Here is a 19942-nt window from a genome sequence, read left to right as displayed (position 1 = left end):
AAGCCCTCAGCTAACATCATCCTCAACGGGGAAAAACTGAGAGCTTTCCCCCTGAGATCAGGAACACGACAGGATATCCACTCTCACCACTGTTGTTTAACATAGTGCTGGAAGTCCTAGCATCAGCCATCAGATAACAAAAGGAAATCAAAGACATCAGATTTGGCAAAGAGGAAGTCAAACTTTCACTCTTCGCAGATGACATGATACTCTACATAGAAAACCCGACAGACTCCACCAGAAGCCTACTAGAACTGATCCAAGAATTCAGCCAAGTTGCAGGGTAAAAAATCAGTGTATAGAAATCGGTCGCATTTTCATACACCAACAATGAAGCAACAGAAAGAGAAATCAAGAAACTGACCCCATTCACAATTGCACAAAAAAACCATAAAATACCTAGGAATAAACCTAACCAAGGATACAAGAGATCTCTATGATGAAAACTATAGAAAACTTATGAAGGAAATTGAAGAAGACACAAAGAAATGGAAAAACATTCCATGCTCATGGATAGGAAGAATAAATATAGTTAAGATGTCATTACTACCCAAAGCTATCTACACATTCAATGCAATTCCAATCAAAATGGCACCAGCATCCTTCTCAAAACTAGAACAAACTATCCTAAAATGTGTATGGAACCACAAAAGACCCCGAATAGCCAAAGTAATCCTGAAAAATAAAACCAAAACGGGAGGTATCACCATCCCAGACTTTAACCTCTACTACAAAGCTGTCATCATCAAGACAGTATGGTATTGGCACAAAAACAGACACATAGACCAATGGAACAGAATTGAGAACTCAGAAGTGGACCCAAAATATACAGCCAAGTAATCTTTGACAAAGCAGGAAAGAATATCCAATGGAAAAAAGACAGCCTTTTTAACATATGGTGTTGGGAGAACTGGACAGCAACATGCAGAAGAATGAAACTAGATCATTTTCTCACACCATACACAAAAATAAACTCAAAATGGATTAAGAACCTGAACGTGAGACAGGAAACTATCAACACCCTAGAGGAGAAAGCAGGAAACAACCTCCTTGACCTCCACCGCAGCAACTTCTTACTTGACACATCCCCAAAAGCAAAAGAGTCAAGAGCAAAAATGAATATATATATATATATATATATGAATATATATATATGATAATATATATCCAGTTCACTACTTGAACTGATAAATGAATTCATTGAAGTCCCAGCATATAAAATTAATACACAGAAATCTACTGCATTTCCATACACTAATAATTAAGTAACAGAAAGAGAAAGTAAGAAAATAATTCCTTTTATAATTGCAAAAAAAAATAATAAATAAAATATGTAGGAATAAACCAAGAAGATGAAAGACCTGTATTCTGAAAACTCTAACATACTAAAGAAGGAAATTGAAGATGACACTAACAAATGGAAACGATATTCCACGCTCATGTCTAGAAAGAACAAAACTGAAATGTCCATACTATCCAAAGCAATATACAGATTTAATGCAATCCTATCAAAATACCAACAGGATTTTTAACAAAACTAGAACAAATGAACAAATAATCCTAAAATCTGTATGGAACCACAGAAGACCCCGAACCACCAAAGCAATCCTTAAAAAGAACAAAACTGGAGGTATCAGAATCCCAGATTTCAAGATCTACTACAAAGCTGTAATCAAAACAGCATGGTACTGACATAAAAACAGACATATATAGTCCATGGAACAAAATAGAGCACAAATACATCCATGCTTATATGATCAATTAATATATCATAATGGAGGCAAGAATATACAACAGGAAAAAGACAATCTCTTCAACAAATGTTACTGGGAAAACTGAATAGCTACATAGATATGAATGAAACCGGACCAGTTTTTTACACCATACACAAAAAATGAACTCAAAAAGGAGTAAAGACCTAAATGTGAGACCTGAAACCATAAAATTCCTAAGAGAAAACATAGGCAACGATTTCTTTGACATTGGTCATAGAAACATTTTTCTAGATACCTGTTCTGGCAAGGGAAACAACAGCAAAATCAAACTACTGGGACTACATAAAAATAAAAAGCTTTTGCACAATACAGTAAACCATTAACAAAACAAAAAGGCAACCTACCAAATGGGAGAAAATATTTGCAAATGATATATCTAATAAGGGGTTAATATCAAAAATGTATAAAAAACTTAATTCAACCCCCTCTCCCATAAAACAAAAAAATCCAGGTTAAGAAATGGGCAGAGGACCTGAACAGACATTTTTCCAAAGAGGACATAACCATGACCAACACCCATGAAAAGATGTTCAATATCACTAATCATTAGGGAAGTCCAAGTTAAAACCAGAACAAGGTATCACTTTACACCTCTCAGAAAGGCTAAAATAAAAATACACAAGAAATAATAACAAGTGTTGATAAAGATATAGAGAAGAAGGGACCCTCATACACTGCTGGTAAGAAGGCAAATTGGTGCAGCCACTGAGAAAAACAGTATGGAGATGTCACAAAAAAATTAAAAATAGGATTTTCATATGATCTAGTAATTCCACTACTGGGTATTTACCCAAAGGAAAGGAAAATACAAATGTAAAAAGATATGTGGGTCCCTGTACTGCAGCATTATTTACAATAGCCATGACATGGCAGCAACCCAAGTGTCTATCCATTGATGAGTGGATAAAGAAGATATGATAGATATACTCTGTCTCTCTCTCTCTCTCTCTCTCTCTCTCGCACACACACACACACACACACACACACACACACACACACACTGGAGTATTATTCAGCCAAAAAATGAAAACTTGCCATTTTTAAGAACATGGATCGACCTAGAACATGGATCAACCTAGAGAATACACTTATCTTGATGAGCAGTGAGAAATGTATAGAACTGATGAATCATTATACTGTATAGTTGAAATATAATACTATATGTTAATTTTATTTAATAAAAATACGTAAAAGCTGCTTTATATCACATTGACAAGTTCCTTACATAAGTCTGAAAATTACTTGCCAAATGGATATTATATTTCCCTTACAATAGAAAATTTATGAGTATTTTAAAAATCTTTGAGTACTTATGCTGATATTTATTCTTCCTGAAAATAATCCTACCATTTACCTATATCTCTACAAAAAAAGTTTAGAAAGCATGTCAACCATTTTGTGCAGCACTCTTTATATTTCTTACCAGGTCCCGTTGATCCTCCTGTACCAGATCCATTTTGTGTACCAAGCAAAAGATTTTGGCATCTGGAGAATTCTGCAGAATGGCCTCTAGGCATGATTGGTAATAGTGCATGTCCTTTTCCAATTCACGGCTTTCCACATCAAACACATATATCAGAACCTCCACATTTCTGAAGATGTTGTCTCGCTGGCTAGTGAAATAATTTTCCATGAAGTTGTCCTGTCTAGTAGGAAAAAAAAAATCTAGGTAGTAAACAAGTCCTTGGTTTAGTCACTCCTACTTACAATCTATTTTTGTCGGCTTAAATAACGTGAAAGACAATCTTAAGGCTTCAAATTACTAGGCAAATAATAGGCAAATAAACAGTAAAATAAGTAAGTCAAAAAGGTATGGCCTCACCTTATATCTTGAGCCACACCTTTGCCCCTCTCCTAGTGTTCCTTGAGCATCACTCTTTGCTCCTCTCCTTGTGTTCCAAATACACTTTGACCTTCTCTCATTTCGACTAGCCTGTGGTGTATCCACCAAGGGGCATTTACACATTCTGTTTACTCTGTTGCACATGCTATTCCCCTATCTACACATCTAATTAACTCCTAATTGTCCCTTTAGATTTCAGTTCAATCTATATTTCCTCACAGAAACCATCCCTGACCTCCCTGTCTTGAGCAAATCCAGTCACCATAGGCCCTAATATAACACTGTTTTTTTATGTTTATTTATTTTTGAGAGAGAGAGAGAGCATGTGCACAAGTGGGAGAGGAGCAGAGTAGAAGACAGAAGATCCAAAGGAAACTCTGCTGTGCTGACAGTAGAGAGCCCAATGCAGGGCATGAAACCATGAGCCATGAGATCATGACAGGAGCCAAAGCAGGATGCTTAACTGACTGAGCCACCCAGGCACCCCAACATTGTTTGTAATACTTAACCATAAATGTGATACTACATGTGTCTGTGCAAGTTTTTAATTAATGGAATTCACTTCCCTACACAATAAGTTCCATGAAAGCAAGGACCATATCTGTTACTGTCTGCTGTTGTTTCCTAGCTTTAAGCAAACAGCTTGCCATATGGTAGGTGCTCAGTGAATGTTTATTGAATGAATAACTGTCATATACTCTAAACTATATGACAATGACTCCAAGATAATTTTTTATAAGTGTTGTTCTTTGATCCTTAGGCTGTGTGCTGCTTACCAAGAAGTTCTGAATTACCAGGCATCCAGCAAAAAAACAGTAGTTTTGTTGGAATTTAAGAAACCAAACAAGTAAGCAAAGGAAGAGAGAGAGAGAGAGAAAGAGAAACCAAAAAAAACAGACTCTTAAGTATTGAGAACAATCTGATGGTTACCAGAAAGGAAGCAGATAGAGGAGATGGGTGATATAGGTGATGGGGATAAAGGAGTGCATTTATCCTGATGAGCAACGGTTATTGTATGGAATTGTTGAATCATTATATTGTACACCTGAAACTAATGTGATACTGTATGCTAACTATACTGGAATTAAAATTAAATAATAAAAAACGTTTTGTCATGTCACAAGCTTTTAGTCTTGCACTTTGTTATTAATTAGCTGTGTGACCTTGAGGGATTCATAATCTCACTGGACCTCAACTGCCTTATCTGCAAAATTAATGATAACACCTTAGTGCCTCAAAGCAAGGAATGTTGACTAATCTCTTGAAATAGATTACAGAATTAGAAGAATGATAATGAGGAAGGATCTGTATGGAGAGAGCTGCTAGAGGATTAAGTGATTCATCTGCTAGCAATAATGAAGTCATTTTCTTATAAAATATTTGGCTATTTCATTATTCTTTCAACAAAAGGTTCATTGAGCACCTGTTCCATGGTTGGTTCTATGCCAAGAGCTGGTAAACACTGAGCTAACAATAATGTCTATTTATTTTGTGAGAAACTTTCCTATGACTGAATCATCAAAACAACCCTATTGAGTGGGTACCACTATTATCCCTACTGTATAGATGAAGAAACTGTAGCTCAGACTTTAAATGATCTACCCAAGATAACACAGCTAACAGAGGTGTGCTATAAATCCCAATCTAACTCCAGGGCCGAGGCTCCTAATGATGTTCTACATCAACTGTGCACTACACACTGCTGTTGCAGCATGGAGATGCAAATGGCCATAGGGTAGGGACCAATACCACATATAAGCACAATGAATATGCATTTGTGATGGAATATTCTGGAAGTGCCTCAGCCATGAGAGGAAAAACTGTTTCCTACTCCTCAAACAGCTGGTAACTCAACTGGAGAATATGTGCTTAGGTCAATCTACAGTGCTTAGACTCCCTGGAGATTGAAATAATTAAGAATGAGGTAATATGGTATGATGACTAAGAACTCAGCATTGGTGTTATGCCACTTGAGATAAAAACCTAATTTTTTCACCTGCAAAAGAGGGTGATAATCTATCCCATACTACAGATACCTAGATAAAGCTTATGTTAGTGCTGATTAAACATGTCACATAGAGAGGGTATATTCACAATTACATAAAAGTCAGAGATCTTTAATCAGGTGCCAATTCTGAAGTAATTTCTTTCCAAAGTATCTATTACAAGTGATAGTTACTATATTTTCCACACTGATTATACTAGGTGCTAAGATTACTGCCACTGGCCCCACAAACAAGCAGATGGTACTTACCCACCACAGTCCCACAGGTTCAATACCAGGTTTCCCAGAAATCGAACATGAGAATGTTCTACATCAACTGGAAGACAAATATGACAAATCTAGTATTATAGCATGTGAGGTGAAATTCAAAATTAGCTAACCAAAAAAGAACTAACCCATGGAATTTAGAAGGACCAAAGTGGAGTGAAATGCTCAAAGCTACAACATTAAGGTGATTTTTAGCTTAGTAGTGTAGTTTAGTGGCAAGGTGGAGCACCTAAGAGCTACAGAGCTGGCTTTCATGTAAGTCATTTTACTTTTTAGTGCTTTAGTGCTTAGAGCAGAAACAATCTCCAATTATAACATAAATGTTAAAATTTCAACATGTAAGACAGAGACATATACCATTTAATAGCTCTTCCCTGACTCATCAACACTCTCCACAAAAAAATTTAATAACAATACTAATACAAAACAAGCATAACCATAACCCAACTCACTCCCTCTACTGGTTTTCCTATTTCAGTTAATGTCCCATTTGGAGTGGGGAGCAGGTCATTGTTGACTTCTCTGTCCACATTCACTGATATTCCTTTGTAATCTCTCAATTCCACTCCTTGTTTTACAACTTGCCACTAACATTAAGGAAGGCCCTTACCTTTTCAAGCCTATACAAATATAATAGCTCCATAATTACCTCCCACCAGGAAACCTTACCCATTTTACTTTATCCTATAGGCTACTGTCAGGTTCATCTTCTTAACACTACTTTGAACATGTCACTCCCCATTCAAAAAAACTTTCAATGGTTCCTCCATGCCTGCAAGCGGGCATTCAAGGTCCTTCAGAATTTGGCTTCCAATCTAGCTTTATATTCCCCAATGAGTCACATTAATAAAGCCTTTTGCTTCAGTCCAATTTGGTTTATTCAGAGTTCCTCCCCAACCCCACTACCTCCCAAACCCCCAAAATACCTTACACCAGGGGTCGCAAACTTGCTAATATGGGCCAGGCCAGTAAATGTACAAAAGCAAAGATAATCATGTATGGAGAGTAAACATCCATCCAAGCGGATGACTGGAGTGGGTGGCAATTACTCAATGACTCAACTCTCACTCATTTGTCAGGCATGAATGTGGGATCAAGATGATCATATCTTTAAAATTTTCAATAGTAGTGGGAAATCCAGGTTTTTATGGAAACTTTTGCATATTAATAACTAATTCCAATTTTTCTAAAACACTGTACAGGCCAAACAAAACATATCTACAGGCCTTATCCAGCTTATAGACTGCCTGTTTGCGACCTCTGCCTTACACTTCTCTCTCCACTCTATACTTTGCCTACTCTGTTCATCTGCCTAGAAAGTCCTCCCCACCTCTCTTTCAAAGTTATATTCATTTATTAAGACCCAGATTAAATTCCACCTCCTCTTAAAGCCCTACTTGGCCACCCCCACTTACCGTCATCACTCCCTCTGAATTCATTCAAACATTTATTAAGCATCTACTCTCTGCCAGGCACCAAAAATCACAAGGAGGAATAATGAAAAATAAGAATTTTTATCCTGAAGATTTTCTTAAAGTCTAGCAATTATCATTTATACAATTTATGTGACAATCAATCATATAGTGGTGTTTCTTCTATGACTATCTTGAATCTATTGCTTAAATTAACTGCTCTCTAACTTTTGTGCAATTTTATCTTCTTATAACCTAGATCATAAGCAACAAAGCATTATTTAAAAAAAACATGGGCATGGGAGGTAAACAGTTTTTAGTTCAAATACCAGCTGTACTTCTTTGTGTGACCTTGGGGAAGTCACTTAACCTCTGAGTATGTTTCCTTTTCTATTAAAAAGGGTGGGAGGGATGCTATTGACCTCACAGGATTATTGTGAGAATTAAAGGAGTTTTCATACAAGTGCCTGGCACGTAGTAGGTGCTCAAACTACTTCCCTTCTCCCCCTTACTTCCCCCTCCTTGGAAAAGGAATCATATCTTACATGTCTTTGTATTTCCAACAGAGTCTACGAGAGAGTAGGTGCTCAAACTGCTATTAATTTGAAGACTATGTAAACGGTCTAGTACTAAAAAAAAATGGAAAGAAGTGCTACTGAGAAAGGGAAAGACAATAACAAAAGAAGTGACAGGATTCAGTGACTGTTTAGATATGAAGCACACTGGACAGAAATCTGGTTTCTATTCCCATACCAGAAATTATTCTCATCAAGTGACCAATGGCCCCATTACCAAATCCAGTGGACTTTTTTTAGTCCTAGTCTTACTTTCTGCGGCATGACACTGTTGACTACTCTCTTCTCAAAAAATTCTCTTCTCTTGGCCTCTGATATCATACCTATAACCTCTCTGGCAGATTCTCCTATTCTTCTTTCTGTCCCTTAAATGTTAGAGTTCTTCAGGATTTCATCTACTTTTCTCTCTAGAATTTTTCCCCCAGGCAAGCTTTCTATTCTATTTCTATTATTTACCATTTGGATACTATTAACTCCTAAACATGTTATCTCTTAATACAAATGTTTCACTCCCTTTCTGAAACATATATTGGACATCTTTACTTGAATAATGCACAAGTATCCCAAACTCAGTGTATCCAAATATAACTCATCTCACCATTTTCCCTACAAAATCTATTCTTCTTTCAGTCTTCTCCATCTCAGTGAATTTAACCAGTTGCCTAAGCCAAAACCTTAATTTTATCCTTGAGTCCACTCTTTCCTCTACTATTCCCCCCAAATCTATCAGCAAGTTCTACTGACTCTATCTCTTAAATATATCCCAAATGCATTTTCTCCTCACTATATCCACTACCACTACCTTAACCCAAGTTAAAGCCCCATCTTCTCTTACCTGGCCTATGAAAATAGTTTCCTAATTTATCAGCCTGCTTCTACCCTTGCCTCCCTCCAATCTGTCCTCCATATTATAATGGCCTTTCCAAAATGCAGATTTTACTCCATTCTTCTTTAAAAAGAAAAAAGTCTCTGTATATGTATGATTGTATACAGCCAGAAAAAATAAAAAAGGCCAGAACGACAATTTCAAACTACTAATGGTGGTTGTCCTTAGGAAGCAGGCTTGATGATGAGGGAAGGAGTAGACTTTCTACACTTCTGTAATGTCTGAATTTTTTACAAGTATTACTTTTGTAATTAAAATTGAAAATTAAAAATAATAAAATCTGATCATGTTACTTTTCTGTTTAAAATCCTCTAGAGGCTGCACTCTGCCCTTAGTTCAAACTACCTGACTTGGGTTATAAGACACTTTATGATCTAACCCCACGTTCTGCCTCCTCCTATTCTTCCTGTCCTGCTGTCATAAGAGCAACTGAAAAGAACCAGAAGAGAGCTTTGGGAAATCACATACACTTATGGGGCAGAAAGGAGAAAATATTTTTTACAGGAGTGGGGATGGTTAAAGATAAAGGAAGAAAACCAGGGTAATAAAGCATTAAATAAAAGCCAAGGGAACAGAGAATTTTGAGAAGGTAAGAAATCTTGGAGCTGTCAACAGTGTTTGTGACTAAAATACTTCATAATCATAGTTTTATTGACAAGTTTACTATTCCAACAAACACATTTTAATAACCATCTAATAAACTAATTATATCACCATTTTGTATCCTTACCTCAAATTTTAAAACACAGTAGGCTCTAAGTTTGACAAAACAAAACTGGATTTTTTTCACCAATGACAAACTACAAAAACACTAAAACATTAAAGGTGATATAATATTTTATAATATTCTTTTACTACTTTTAAAGAAAATCAGTAACTGCATAAAAAGGAACAGTTAGTAAAAATCAAAGCACTGTATGTATTTTCAAGTAGTTTGTAAGTTTAGCAGTAGAATCCAGACTTTTCTTCAGCAATGACAAATTAACTAATGAAACATTAAAGTATTAAGTCCAACATAATTATTTTAAAGCATATTTTACTACTTTTAAGGAAATATAGTAATTGCTAGCAAATTATATCAGTAAAGGTCCCACTTGAGATATCCTTAAGGACAAGTGTCCTGTTGCATTCACAGTGCCTGGCACACAGGATGGTCCAGAAAAGCACTTGAATAAATAGATTACTTGAATATATAGGGTTTATATAATTTGCAACATTCTGTTTGTAACTTTTTAATGAGGCTGCTAAATTACTTCAAAACTATTTCAAGAAACTCGAACAGTTTGTCAATTTGGGTTACATAACTATTCACTAGACTTAGGGTAGTAAATCAACCTCTGCTGATTAGCTAAACACAAAAATATCTTGACTAGAAAAAGACACTTCAGTAAAATGTACAGAATTTAAAACACACAGAGAATGAAATGCCCCAGGACTGGTGGCTGTAGCACAATGGACACAGCAGGAGCATAAAGTAACATTCCAGGTCTAACACTAGCTAGTTGAGTAAGCTCAATTTTTAGGTCATCTATCAAAATGAAGTTAATATAAAGACTAAAGTAAATAAAAAAGCATGTAATAAATATCAGCTTCCTTTAATCTACTGAAACCATATGATTATTAGGTCCAGATATTTAACTTCAGAGAACAGAAACAAATTAAAATCTAGCAAACCAAGACATGAAGAAGTCTAGACAGGTACTTTTCTAGAAGGAAGTCTCTCAAGGCATGACAAGCCATATAAGACCCTGTCTTGACCAAAATTTTTGAGGAATGACTTAGATGAAAACTAGATGAGATGCTTATCAAATGTACAAAATGCACCAAGCTAAGAAGAATAGCTAACAGAACAGATGAGATAATAAGCATATAAAAATGAAAACAGGATCTGATCCCTTTTCTACAGATAAGGAAACTGAGCCCCTGAGAGATAATGACTCATTCTAGACTATACAGTTAACAAACAGTGGGTACAGGAACATAAAGGCTAAACCAAAACAAAAAAAAACTGAATAATTTAATAGAAGTAAGAATTTATTCTTAGATTTAAAATATTAGCTGCACAAGAATCAAAAGGATGATATGTGTTTTGATAACAATGTATGTGAAAAGGAATTGTTTTTCTTAATATCACTCAATATAATGAAAGCCATAAAAGAAGAATAGGGGTCTAGACTGCGCTAACAGCGGGGTGAGGCCCAGAATAAGAAATATGATAGTACCGGGGCACCTGGGTGGCCTAGTTGGTTAAGCGTCTGACTTCAGCTCAGGTCATGATCTCACTGCTTATGAGTTCAAGCCCTACGTCAGGCTCTGTGCTGACAGCTCGGAGCCTGGAGCCTGCTTCAGATTCTGTGTCCCTCTCTCACTCTGTCCCTCCCATGCTCACGCTGTCTCTCTCTCTCAAGGATAAATAAAACATTAAAAGAAAAGAAATATAATAGTCCTACCCTGATCTGATCAGATTATATCTATATTCAAGTCTCAGCATTTTAAGAAAAACAGACACATTCAAACAAGTGCTTAAAAATGCTTCAAAATGATGTAAAACAAGGAATACATAGAGGAACTGGAGATGTTTAACTTAGGCAGATAAGATTTGGGAAGCAAGGATAGACTGAGACGTTAATCATACTCAAATATTTGTAGAGACTCAAAGGAACAGAAAGGTGACCAGCTAACAAAAGGGAAATAGATTTAGGGTTCTAACTAAGAAGTAGCTTTCTAACTATTAAAGCTGTTCCAGTTTTGACAGTATGTGTGTGTGTGTGTGTGTGTGTGTGAGAGAGAGAGAGAGAGAGAGAGAGAGAGAGAGAGAGAGAGAGAGAGAGAGAAAGAGATACTCCAAGTACTTTATAAACAAAAATGAGGTTTCCTTCTTTGTATCCTAGGATCTGGCATAAGTTGTTTTAAAATGTTTCTTGTTTTTGAAACCAGAGTGTGATACCTTATGAAGTAGTGGGTAACTTGTCCCTAAAAGTGTTCAAGATGTTAGAAACCCAGGTCAGAAAAGCCAGGTCAGTAACCCAAATCAGAAAGCCAGGTAGGGCAATGCTTTCATCACTTAGAGGCTGAGGACCATGGCAGAATCCAGAAATGCCTGGATGCCACAAAATAAAATGGCATTACAGTCTAGAGACAGAAGTGGTCTCCCAGAAGCATAGATCCATTGAACTGGCAGCCAAGGCAGCCCAGCTAGCCTATATTAAGAAGCCAGATTTAACATTCAAACAAAAAAGGGCAATGAAACATTTCTCAAGTCAGAGCTGGAACTCCATTGAGAACATCTATATATATCCAGGAAGAGAATCAGCAGAGAGTACACATCAAGTTAACCTCCCACCCACAGCCCCTGTCACCCAGAATTTACCTTTTAATGACTAACAGCTTTTTAAAAAATCTTAGAGATTTTTAATTGTTATGCTTGTAATACCTAGCAAGTAATTTCCTTTTATATAATAAGTTAAAAACAACCCCTCACAAAAAAGGAATAAATAATCAAACAAAAGAGTCCCTATGTTTGTTTAAGAAAGAGCAAGATAAAAAACAAGCTGGGCAAGGGTATCCCACTTGGTAAGCAACCTAGAAAGACCCTCCCCAAGAGAGCAAACAGTAGTAACCAGAATTAGACCACACCCCTCTGAGAAGGAATGAAAAACAGGGGAAACATGCTTCAAAACAAATCTCTCAACCTCTGCATCCCTAATTTGCTGCAACCAAGTGCCTTATGCATATTATTAATACTTAATATCACCTGATTCCATAATAAGATAAAACATCTTACTTGTTGCACCAAGGCGACGTGTGTCTCTCGCAATATAATTTGCAAAGATAATAGACCTCATGCTGGTCTTACCAGACCCACTTTTACCCATCAACAGCACCTAAGGACAAAGTGAGAAAAAACAATGAAGTTAGAAATCTAGAGCTAATCAAGTCTAAAGGGACCTATTTCTCTCCTGTACTTGATGTTTTACTGAAGTGAAAATACCAACAACCTGTTGCAAATACTTGTAACTAACTAGTTCCCTGACCAGCGATGAATGCAGAGATACCTAAAATTCCAGAGACCAGGCACTTACCTGTTGTGGATCACATGTCCTCTTGACAATATAAACGTATGAATGTATTATGCTACCATTAAACATTATCATATATTCAGAACTATGATAGAGAAATAACAACTTGAGGAAATCAAACCTTGATCTCTCATGATCTAATGCTTCATGCACTCAATTACCTGGCAGGGGATTTCACTGTAACTGAAAGTTTCCTCCTGCTCAAGGTCAACCTTTCCACCTCTGCCCTTAATCTCATCCCTTCTACTTACTCTATGATTTTATTCTTTAATGACTCTGTATATTTTTTATTTTTTAAGTGTCCCATGGCCTACAAGATCAAGTCCTTAAACAACATATAAGAACTTCCTTGATCTGGCTTATCTAATCCTCTGCCATTACCTCCTGACCTTCCTGGCCTGGAACTTTTAGAGTCCAGCCATACTGAACTGAACCGAACCGCTTATATCCACTTTGATTGCTCCCAGGAATCCAGGGAGCCCAGCTCTATGTCTCTGTTTCATGCTGTACTCTCTGCCAATAATTTTCCATTCCTTTTTCTTCCTTCAGCTAAGCACCATTCATCTCTCAAGACTTGGTTCAGTAAACTTCTCCTCAAGAAGCTTCTCTGACCTCAATGTCCTAAGGTGGCTTAAATGCATCTCACCTCTTTCCTCCCATGGCACTTGTAGAGCATTGCAAAGATCATAATGCATGGTGGTTATCTGGAATTTTTGATCTGTTTTTCACAAGACTCTGAGTTCTTGAATGGCAGAGAGAATACCCTTTGTATCTCCAGTGCCTAACATATAACAGATGCTTAAAATACATTCATCAAAAGAATGACCAAGCTATCAAAATGAAAATATAAAACAAGCAAGTTATTAATGTTGAGAACTTTCCAATGGAAAAAGTGAACTTATGAAGGCGAATAGCCTTAACATCAATGTCAGCACCTAACAAAGACAGAAAAACATCTATCAAAGACACTATAGATTCTTGCACTAGGAGGGAATCTGGTGACTTCTCAGTCTTTTCAAAATTTAAAATTTATGGACTATAGTTCCAGTTACCTTGCTTTTCAAATGAAGGGGGTAAAGGTTATTTCTTTAACCCGTAGATAATTTATGAAATTTTCTAATTACAAATATAGGGAATATTAACAAAAGTATACTGCACTCAGGCTCAATTTAATCTAGCTATTTAGCTACATAACTTTATCTCACTCAGGAAATGTTACTGACAAGCGAGTCTAAGATTGTTGCAAAAATAAACTTTATTTTATTCGTAATCACATAGAAATTTCTGGTATTTTTAGCCCACCTTGTTGACAGCAACTTTATTTTTTTATAAGCTTATTTATTTATTTTGAGAAGAAAGAGAGTGCTAGCGGGGGAGGGCAGAGAGAGAGAGAGAGAGAGAGAGAGAGAATTCCAAGCAGGCTCCATTTCATCAGTGCAAAGCTAGATGCAGTGCTCCATCTCATGAACCATGAGATCATAAACTGAGCCAAAATCAAGAGTCAGATGCTCAAGTGATTAATAAGCTACCCAAGCACCCCAATAGCAACTTTGGACAGGCTCATTGAGAACATTCCTCTAGCAAACTAAGCTATATAACTGAATTACTGGATGAAGTTAAGGATAAATATGGTGATTATCTTGTGTTTTTCAATTTAAGAAATCTTCAACTGCTTACAGAAGACTAACCAAAGCTAACTGTATTAGGTGCTAACTTAGGGCCTGCACATGCATTTAATAATTTAAAATTCATATGAGATAGATCATACTATTATCACCATTTTAAAAATGAAGAAACTAAAAGCCCAAGTTTCAGAAATTTGCTCCAGAAATGTGCCCTTATTGATTCTGCCTAACCTTCCAGGTGGGGCACAGTACCATAAGAGCACAAGGGAAGGAATGCTCAATTCCACTTGGAAAACTCATACAAAAAAAAAAAAAAAAAAAAGGAAAATTCATACAAGACATTACAGAGGTAACATTTAAGTTGGGTTCCACAAAAATGTGCAGGAAGAGGCCTGTGTAAGTGTTTATATATGGCTTGCACAAAATGCAAATTTGTAAATTTGGAGAAAAACAGATTCTGTATAGCTATGACAAGGTGCACAGGTGTGGCAGATTGGTTTAGTCAGGAATAGATTTTTAAAGGGCATTCTATATGATGAAGTCACTTGAATTTTATTCTATGGGCTTTGGTAAGTATGTGAATGACCCATATTTTCTAATATTTAAATATTAGAAAAATTAAATCTGATAGCAAAGAAGGGGACAAGAGTCAAAGAGAAAATGTAGAAGATTCCTGAAATGCTCCAGGAAAGATGATATATATACACCACAAATATATTTCCTGAATCATATCTTCTTACCTTTACTTTCATGTATTTGACGTACTTAACATGTCTTACCTTTTTCTTCATGGCTGTATTTGGTAGCACCCACCTGCAGATATAAACCAAAAGACAGTTTCCAGGATCCATTGCCTTAGAAATTGGAATTTAAAAAATACAAATAAACGTGGAGCTGCAAAAGAACACGTTTAGCACAACAGTGGAGTACAGCTGAGTGTAGGAACTCAGTTTAAAGAGGCCCTTGTTCTCCTAAATTATAAAACTGGATTCAAGTTCCCTAACCCCTAATTATAGTGCTCAGGAGATGGCTCCTAAGATTTATTTAGTGATATAAATGAGCCATGAAATTCACTATTGATTTTTTTATCTTAAAAAATTTATCAAAGCAACATATGCCAAGTGCTTAAGTAAAACAATACTGTCTTATTTGAATGTCCTCTATTATTTTTAAGTTAGCCTATTTTTAAAACCTGGAAGTATGTTTAGTCAGCTGTCCTTCCAAGTCATATTTTACTCGTTACACACACAAAATATATACAATATAAATCTCAAATTCAGGTATAAAAAGGCACTGAAAGTACTCTCAAGCCACTATCTCTTCCTCGGAAATACCAACATGATGATGTTAAATCTCCCAGCCGTCTTATCCTCAACATGATGATGTTAAATCTCCTTTACTGATAATTCTAAGAAACAGAACTATCTTCTCAGAACACTCACCGCCAACCTCGGGAGTGATATCAGGCCCATCCCAAAGACTGTTTCTGCCCAGTTAACAACCAATCCTCTTTCCAGTTTATCCTGTCACCAAAAGCATGATCCCAATCAACCTTACTGGTAAATCGAAGCAATTTATCATAGGTATGGTGTTGTAATTCATAATATTTTCTTCGGTTAGAACCCCCCCCCATTTCCAGGTTTGACATAATAAACTTCACCCACCCAAGCGATCCTTCAGGTTCCCCTATGGGAGGCTCCATTCTTGGCCCCAGATTCTCTTTCTCCATCTTTCTTTCAGAGTCAGATTCTTCCATCGTGCAACAAGTCCTTTCCAGTCCTTTCTAAACCGCAGTACTCTTTTTCCTTTCTTTTTTCTTTCTCGTTGTTTACACGCTCAGTCGCCTAATTTAATTGCCTGTGGCCGCTAGGCCTGCTCTATTCTCGCCTCCGCCTTTGTCCACTGGGGGGCTGCTTTCCCCACAGTTACCTTAAACCGCCTTGAACTTGGCCTCAAGGAACAGCCTAGATGGCCAGCTCAAAGGCTCAATGATGTGGTGCTGCAAAGGAAGGGACGGAAGATGAGTGGAAAAGAGGAGTGGTGGGGGTTCGTGTCGAGTTTGGGCCTCAGGACCCAAAGTCTCGAAACGTAAAGGTGACTTCACCCGAAAAGAGGTGGGGACGGCGGAGGTGGCAGAAAGAGCAGACCCGTGCGGTAGGCACTAAGTAAGGAATGCCCCTGCTGGCTTGTCGTTACCAAGCCTGGTAGCCCGAGAGCGTCCGCCGACAGCGGCAGTTATGACCTAAACGCCCGCCCTTCAGGAACCCAGGTACCTCACCGCAGGCACCGACCGCAGGCCAGGATCACGTGGGCACCTCCCGTAAGCCCAAAGCCGGTCACGTGACTGATGCTACCCGAGGGGCGGGAGAACTGAGAAGACTACCATAGAGACTGCGCGGAGAAGACAGAGTGCCGCCAGTCGCCATAGCCGCTCTCGCTCCGCCTTGAGTCCAGTGGGGACCCCTCATCCTGTAAGCCATTTCCTTGTGGGCCGGCCTGGCCCAACTGGCCCGCCACTCAGAATTAAAGGAGACGTTTTCAATTTCGGTGCTTCAACCCCAGCTTTTCTCTCTCTCTCTCTCTCTCTCTCTCTCTCTCTCTCTCTCTCTCTCTCTCTCTGTGTGTGTGTGTGTGTGTGTGTGTGGTTTGCTTTTTTGACTGCTATTTCACCCTTAACATTTTTCTGTGAGGAAGCGAAATACCGTTTTTCCCTTCTTGCTTTTTAATTCTTTGTCTTCCTGTTTTTATTATTAATCACTGTAACCGGGCTTGTAATGAAATGACTTATTACACCCAAAGTAATTACAACTATGTCTTTCGCATAGTATGCACGCAATGAAAGTTATTGCTGGGACCAGGTATTATTGAAATTCTAGGACGCATACTCATCTCCTCACTTGTTTAAAAGTGGAAGGGAAATAAAGTCTTATAGACCATAGTAAGAAGTCAGTAAAGTCTAAAATTGATAACTGAAGGGACATTCAGAGGTATTTACATACTATATTTAGACATAGAGACCTCCAGATAAAATGGCCAAAACAGTTCACAGGCATTGCTTCTGGAGAGGAGCAGGGGAAAGGAAGTGAGGGGACTATTTATTGCTTTTCATCTTAAGCCCTTTGGTACTATATATCTATATCTATACCTATAAATAGATGGGTATATCACGTGTATATGTTACTTTAAAAGAAAGGAAAGAATGACAGAAGGGAGGGAGGGAGGGAGGGAGAGAAGAAAGTTGGAAGGGAAAGGAAACTGGATAGAACCAGGGTGCTATCTGCTTCCAGATTTCCCCAATTGCTGTTCTATATGATCCCTTATCACCACAGCTGCCATGCCTCAAGAAAAACTTATTTTATTCGGATCACAGCTTCCTTAGCCCTATCACTTCCTAGTTTCCTCCTTCCTACCCACCAGCTGCCCCCAAAAAAGCTCTTGGTCTAGTTTTGTGTGTGTGGTGAAAGACTCTGAGTCCCAAACCAGGAAGTCAGTTTAGATTCATTGCCCTCCATACCAGACAGTGAAACTAAGCCATGCTTAGTGTCAAAGATAAACAGAGTCTCGGGGCGCCTGGGTGGCTTAGTCGGTTAAGCGTCCGACTTTCGCTTAGGTCATAATCTCGCGGTTCGTGGGTTCGGGCCCCGCGTCGGGCTCTGTGCTGACTGCCAGCTCAGAGCCTGGAGCCTGTTTCAGTCTGTGACTCCCTCTCTCTCTGACCCTCCCCTGCTCACACTGTCTGTCTCTCTCTCCTAGAAATAAATAAAAACATTAAAAAAAATTTTAAAAAAAAAGATAAACAGAGTCTCAGTTAAAGTAAAAGACTATTCAATAAATACTGACAGTAAAAGGGAAAGCTGAGCTCCATTCTAATATGTGCAGACGTAACTGGGCATTTTAAAGGGACAGTGGGGGAGGGGGAAGAACTAGGCCTCATTTGAGTCAGAAAAGTGAAAAATTATAAAGGTCAGTCAGTATAAATGCAATTAAGCTGTTTGTTAGCAGGCAGTTATCAAAGTTAGGAATCTATCTTCCCACAGAGACTTGAAAACGAAAGCCCTATCCTTCTTGATTATTACATTTCAGTAGGATGGCTTTCAAGTCCTTGAAAAAGACAGTTCTAAGTTGTAAGAGATACATAATCACAATTATAAGCCCTTTATAATAATCTGAGAAAAGTAGGTCAGGGGTCTATCATCAGGCTAGATAGAACAACAGTAATTCTCTTTGATACGTTGAGCTTTCTCAGACATTTTAATGGAGGGTTGGGATCAACAGAGAGCTGAGAGTCATCGAAAGTCTCTTGGTGCAGGGGTTTAGGCAGAGTTATGTGCTGAGATTTCTGCAGTTCTCAACAGCCCATTTTCTACAATATGTCTGCTCCTCCCTTCTCTTCTGCCATTTTTGTTCCACCTGTTATAATACCTGGCCTGGATAATTGCAATAGACTGCTAAGTGATTTTCCTACAGCAGCAGCTCATTGTTGAGAGTGGGTGAAATAATCTTCATCAGTCATCTCACCCCCAAAAACCATTCAGTGTAAGTAATGTGTGCATGTTATATAAAGGAAGCATTTGAACATATCCTCCAACCTCCACTACCACCAGGTATCACCACCCAAATTGTTCCCTTACACTCTTCTATTACAGAGAACCGTCTCCCTGTTGCCTGTCTCCCTTTCTCTCCCCGTCTCCAAACCATCACATGTATATACCCACCATGACTACTTCCCTCAAGGTCCATGAGGAACGGATGAAGAAAGGGAGAGAAAAGGATGAAGAAAAGGGGGGAAGTGAGGAGATGAGAAAAGAGAAGAGGAAAGAGGAGAAAAGGAGTAGGAGGATGGAAATGGAAAAAACACATGTGCCCCTGTACATCCGCACTCCTGTATCCCTTGGGTAAATTCCTAGCAGTGCTATTGCTGGGTCATAGGGGAGTTCTATTGTTAATGTTTTGAGGAACCTCCACACTGTTTTCCAGAGGGGCTGCACCAGTTTACATTCCCACCAACGGTGTAGGAGGGTGCCCGTGTCTCCATATCCTTGCCAGCATCTAGAGTTCTCTGATTTACTCATTTTAGCCACTTTGACCAGCGTGAGGTGGTATCTTAGTGTGGTTTTGATTTGTATTTCCCTGATGAGGAGGGATGCTGAGCATCGTTTCATGTGTCTGTTGGCCATCTGGATGTCCTCTTTGGAGAAGTGTCTGTTCATATCTTCTGCCCATTTCTTCACTGGGTTGTTTGTTTTTCAGGTGTGGAGTTTGGTGAGTTCCTTATAGATTTTGGATACTAGCCCTTTATCTGATATGTCATTTGCAACTATCTTTTCCCATTCCGTCGGTTGCCTATTAGTTTTCTGGATTGTTTCCTTTGCCATGAAGAAGCTTTTAATCCTGATGAGGTCCGAAGAGTTCATTTTTGCTCTTGATTCTTTTGCTTTTGGGGATGTGTCAAGTAAGAAATTGCTGCAGTGGAGG

At 38.1% G+C, this 19942-nt stretch overlaps 1 protein-coding gene across 4 annotated transcripts in view; it reads right to left on the bottom strand.

Annotated features, from left to right (window-relative positions):
- RRAGB (Ras related GTP binding B) overlaps nt 1–16768 on the bottom strand; it is a 59783-nt gene extending 43015 nt beyond the window's left edge. For 3 of the 4 annotated variants that reach the window (XM_039224986.1, XM_039224988.1, XM_039224989.1), the window contains exons 1-6: nt 16132–16768; nt 15247–15280; nt 12548–12647; nt 7848–7931; nt 5873–5939; nt 3199–3421 (exon numbers count right to left, since the gene is read on the bottom strand). In XM_039224986.1, coding sequence (XP_039080917.1) covers nt 3199–3421; nt 5873–5939; nt 7848–7931; nt 12548–12647; nt 15247–15280; nt 16132–16223 — 600 coding nt within the window. In that variant the 5' untranslated portion in view covers nt 16224–16768. The remainder of the gene's footprint in view (nt 1–3198; nt 3422–5872; nt 5940–7847; nt 7932–12547; nt 12648–15246; nt 15281–16131) is intronic. The other variant, XM_039224987.1, reaches the window with a different exon arrangement.
- Between the last annotated feature and the right edge of the window lie 3174 nt (nt 16769–19942).

Source organism: Hyaena hyaena, unplaced genomic scaffold (genome assembly GCF_003009895.1).
Source record: "Hyaena hyaena isolate Hyena2069 unplaced genomic scaffold, ASM300989v1 scaffold_1849, whole genome shotgun sequence".
In the NCBI taxonomy this organism is placed as follows: domain Eukaryota; kingdom Metazoa; phylum Chordata; class Mammalia; order Carnivora; family Hyaenidae; genus Hyaena; species Hyaena hyaena.
The sequence above is the reverse complement of the archived record's forward strand: the minus strand, read 5'-3'. Positions and strand labels throughout refer to the sequence as shown.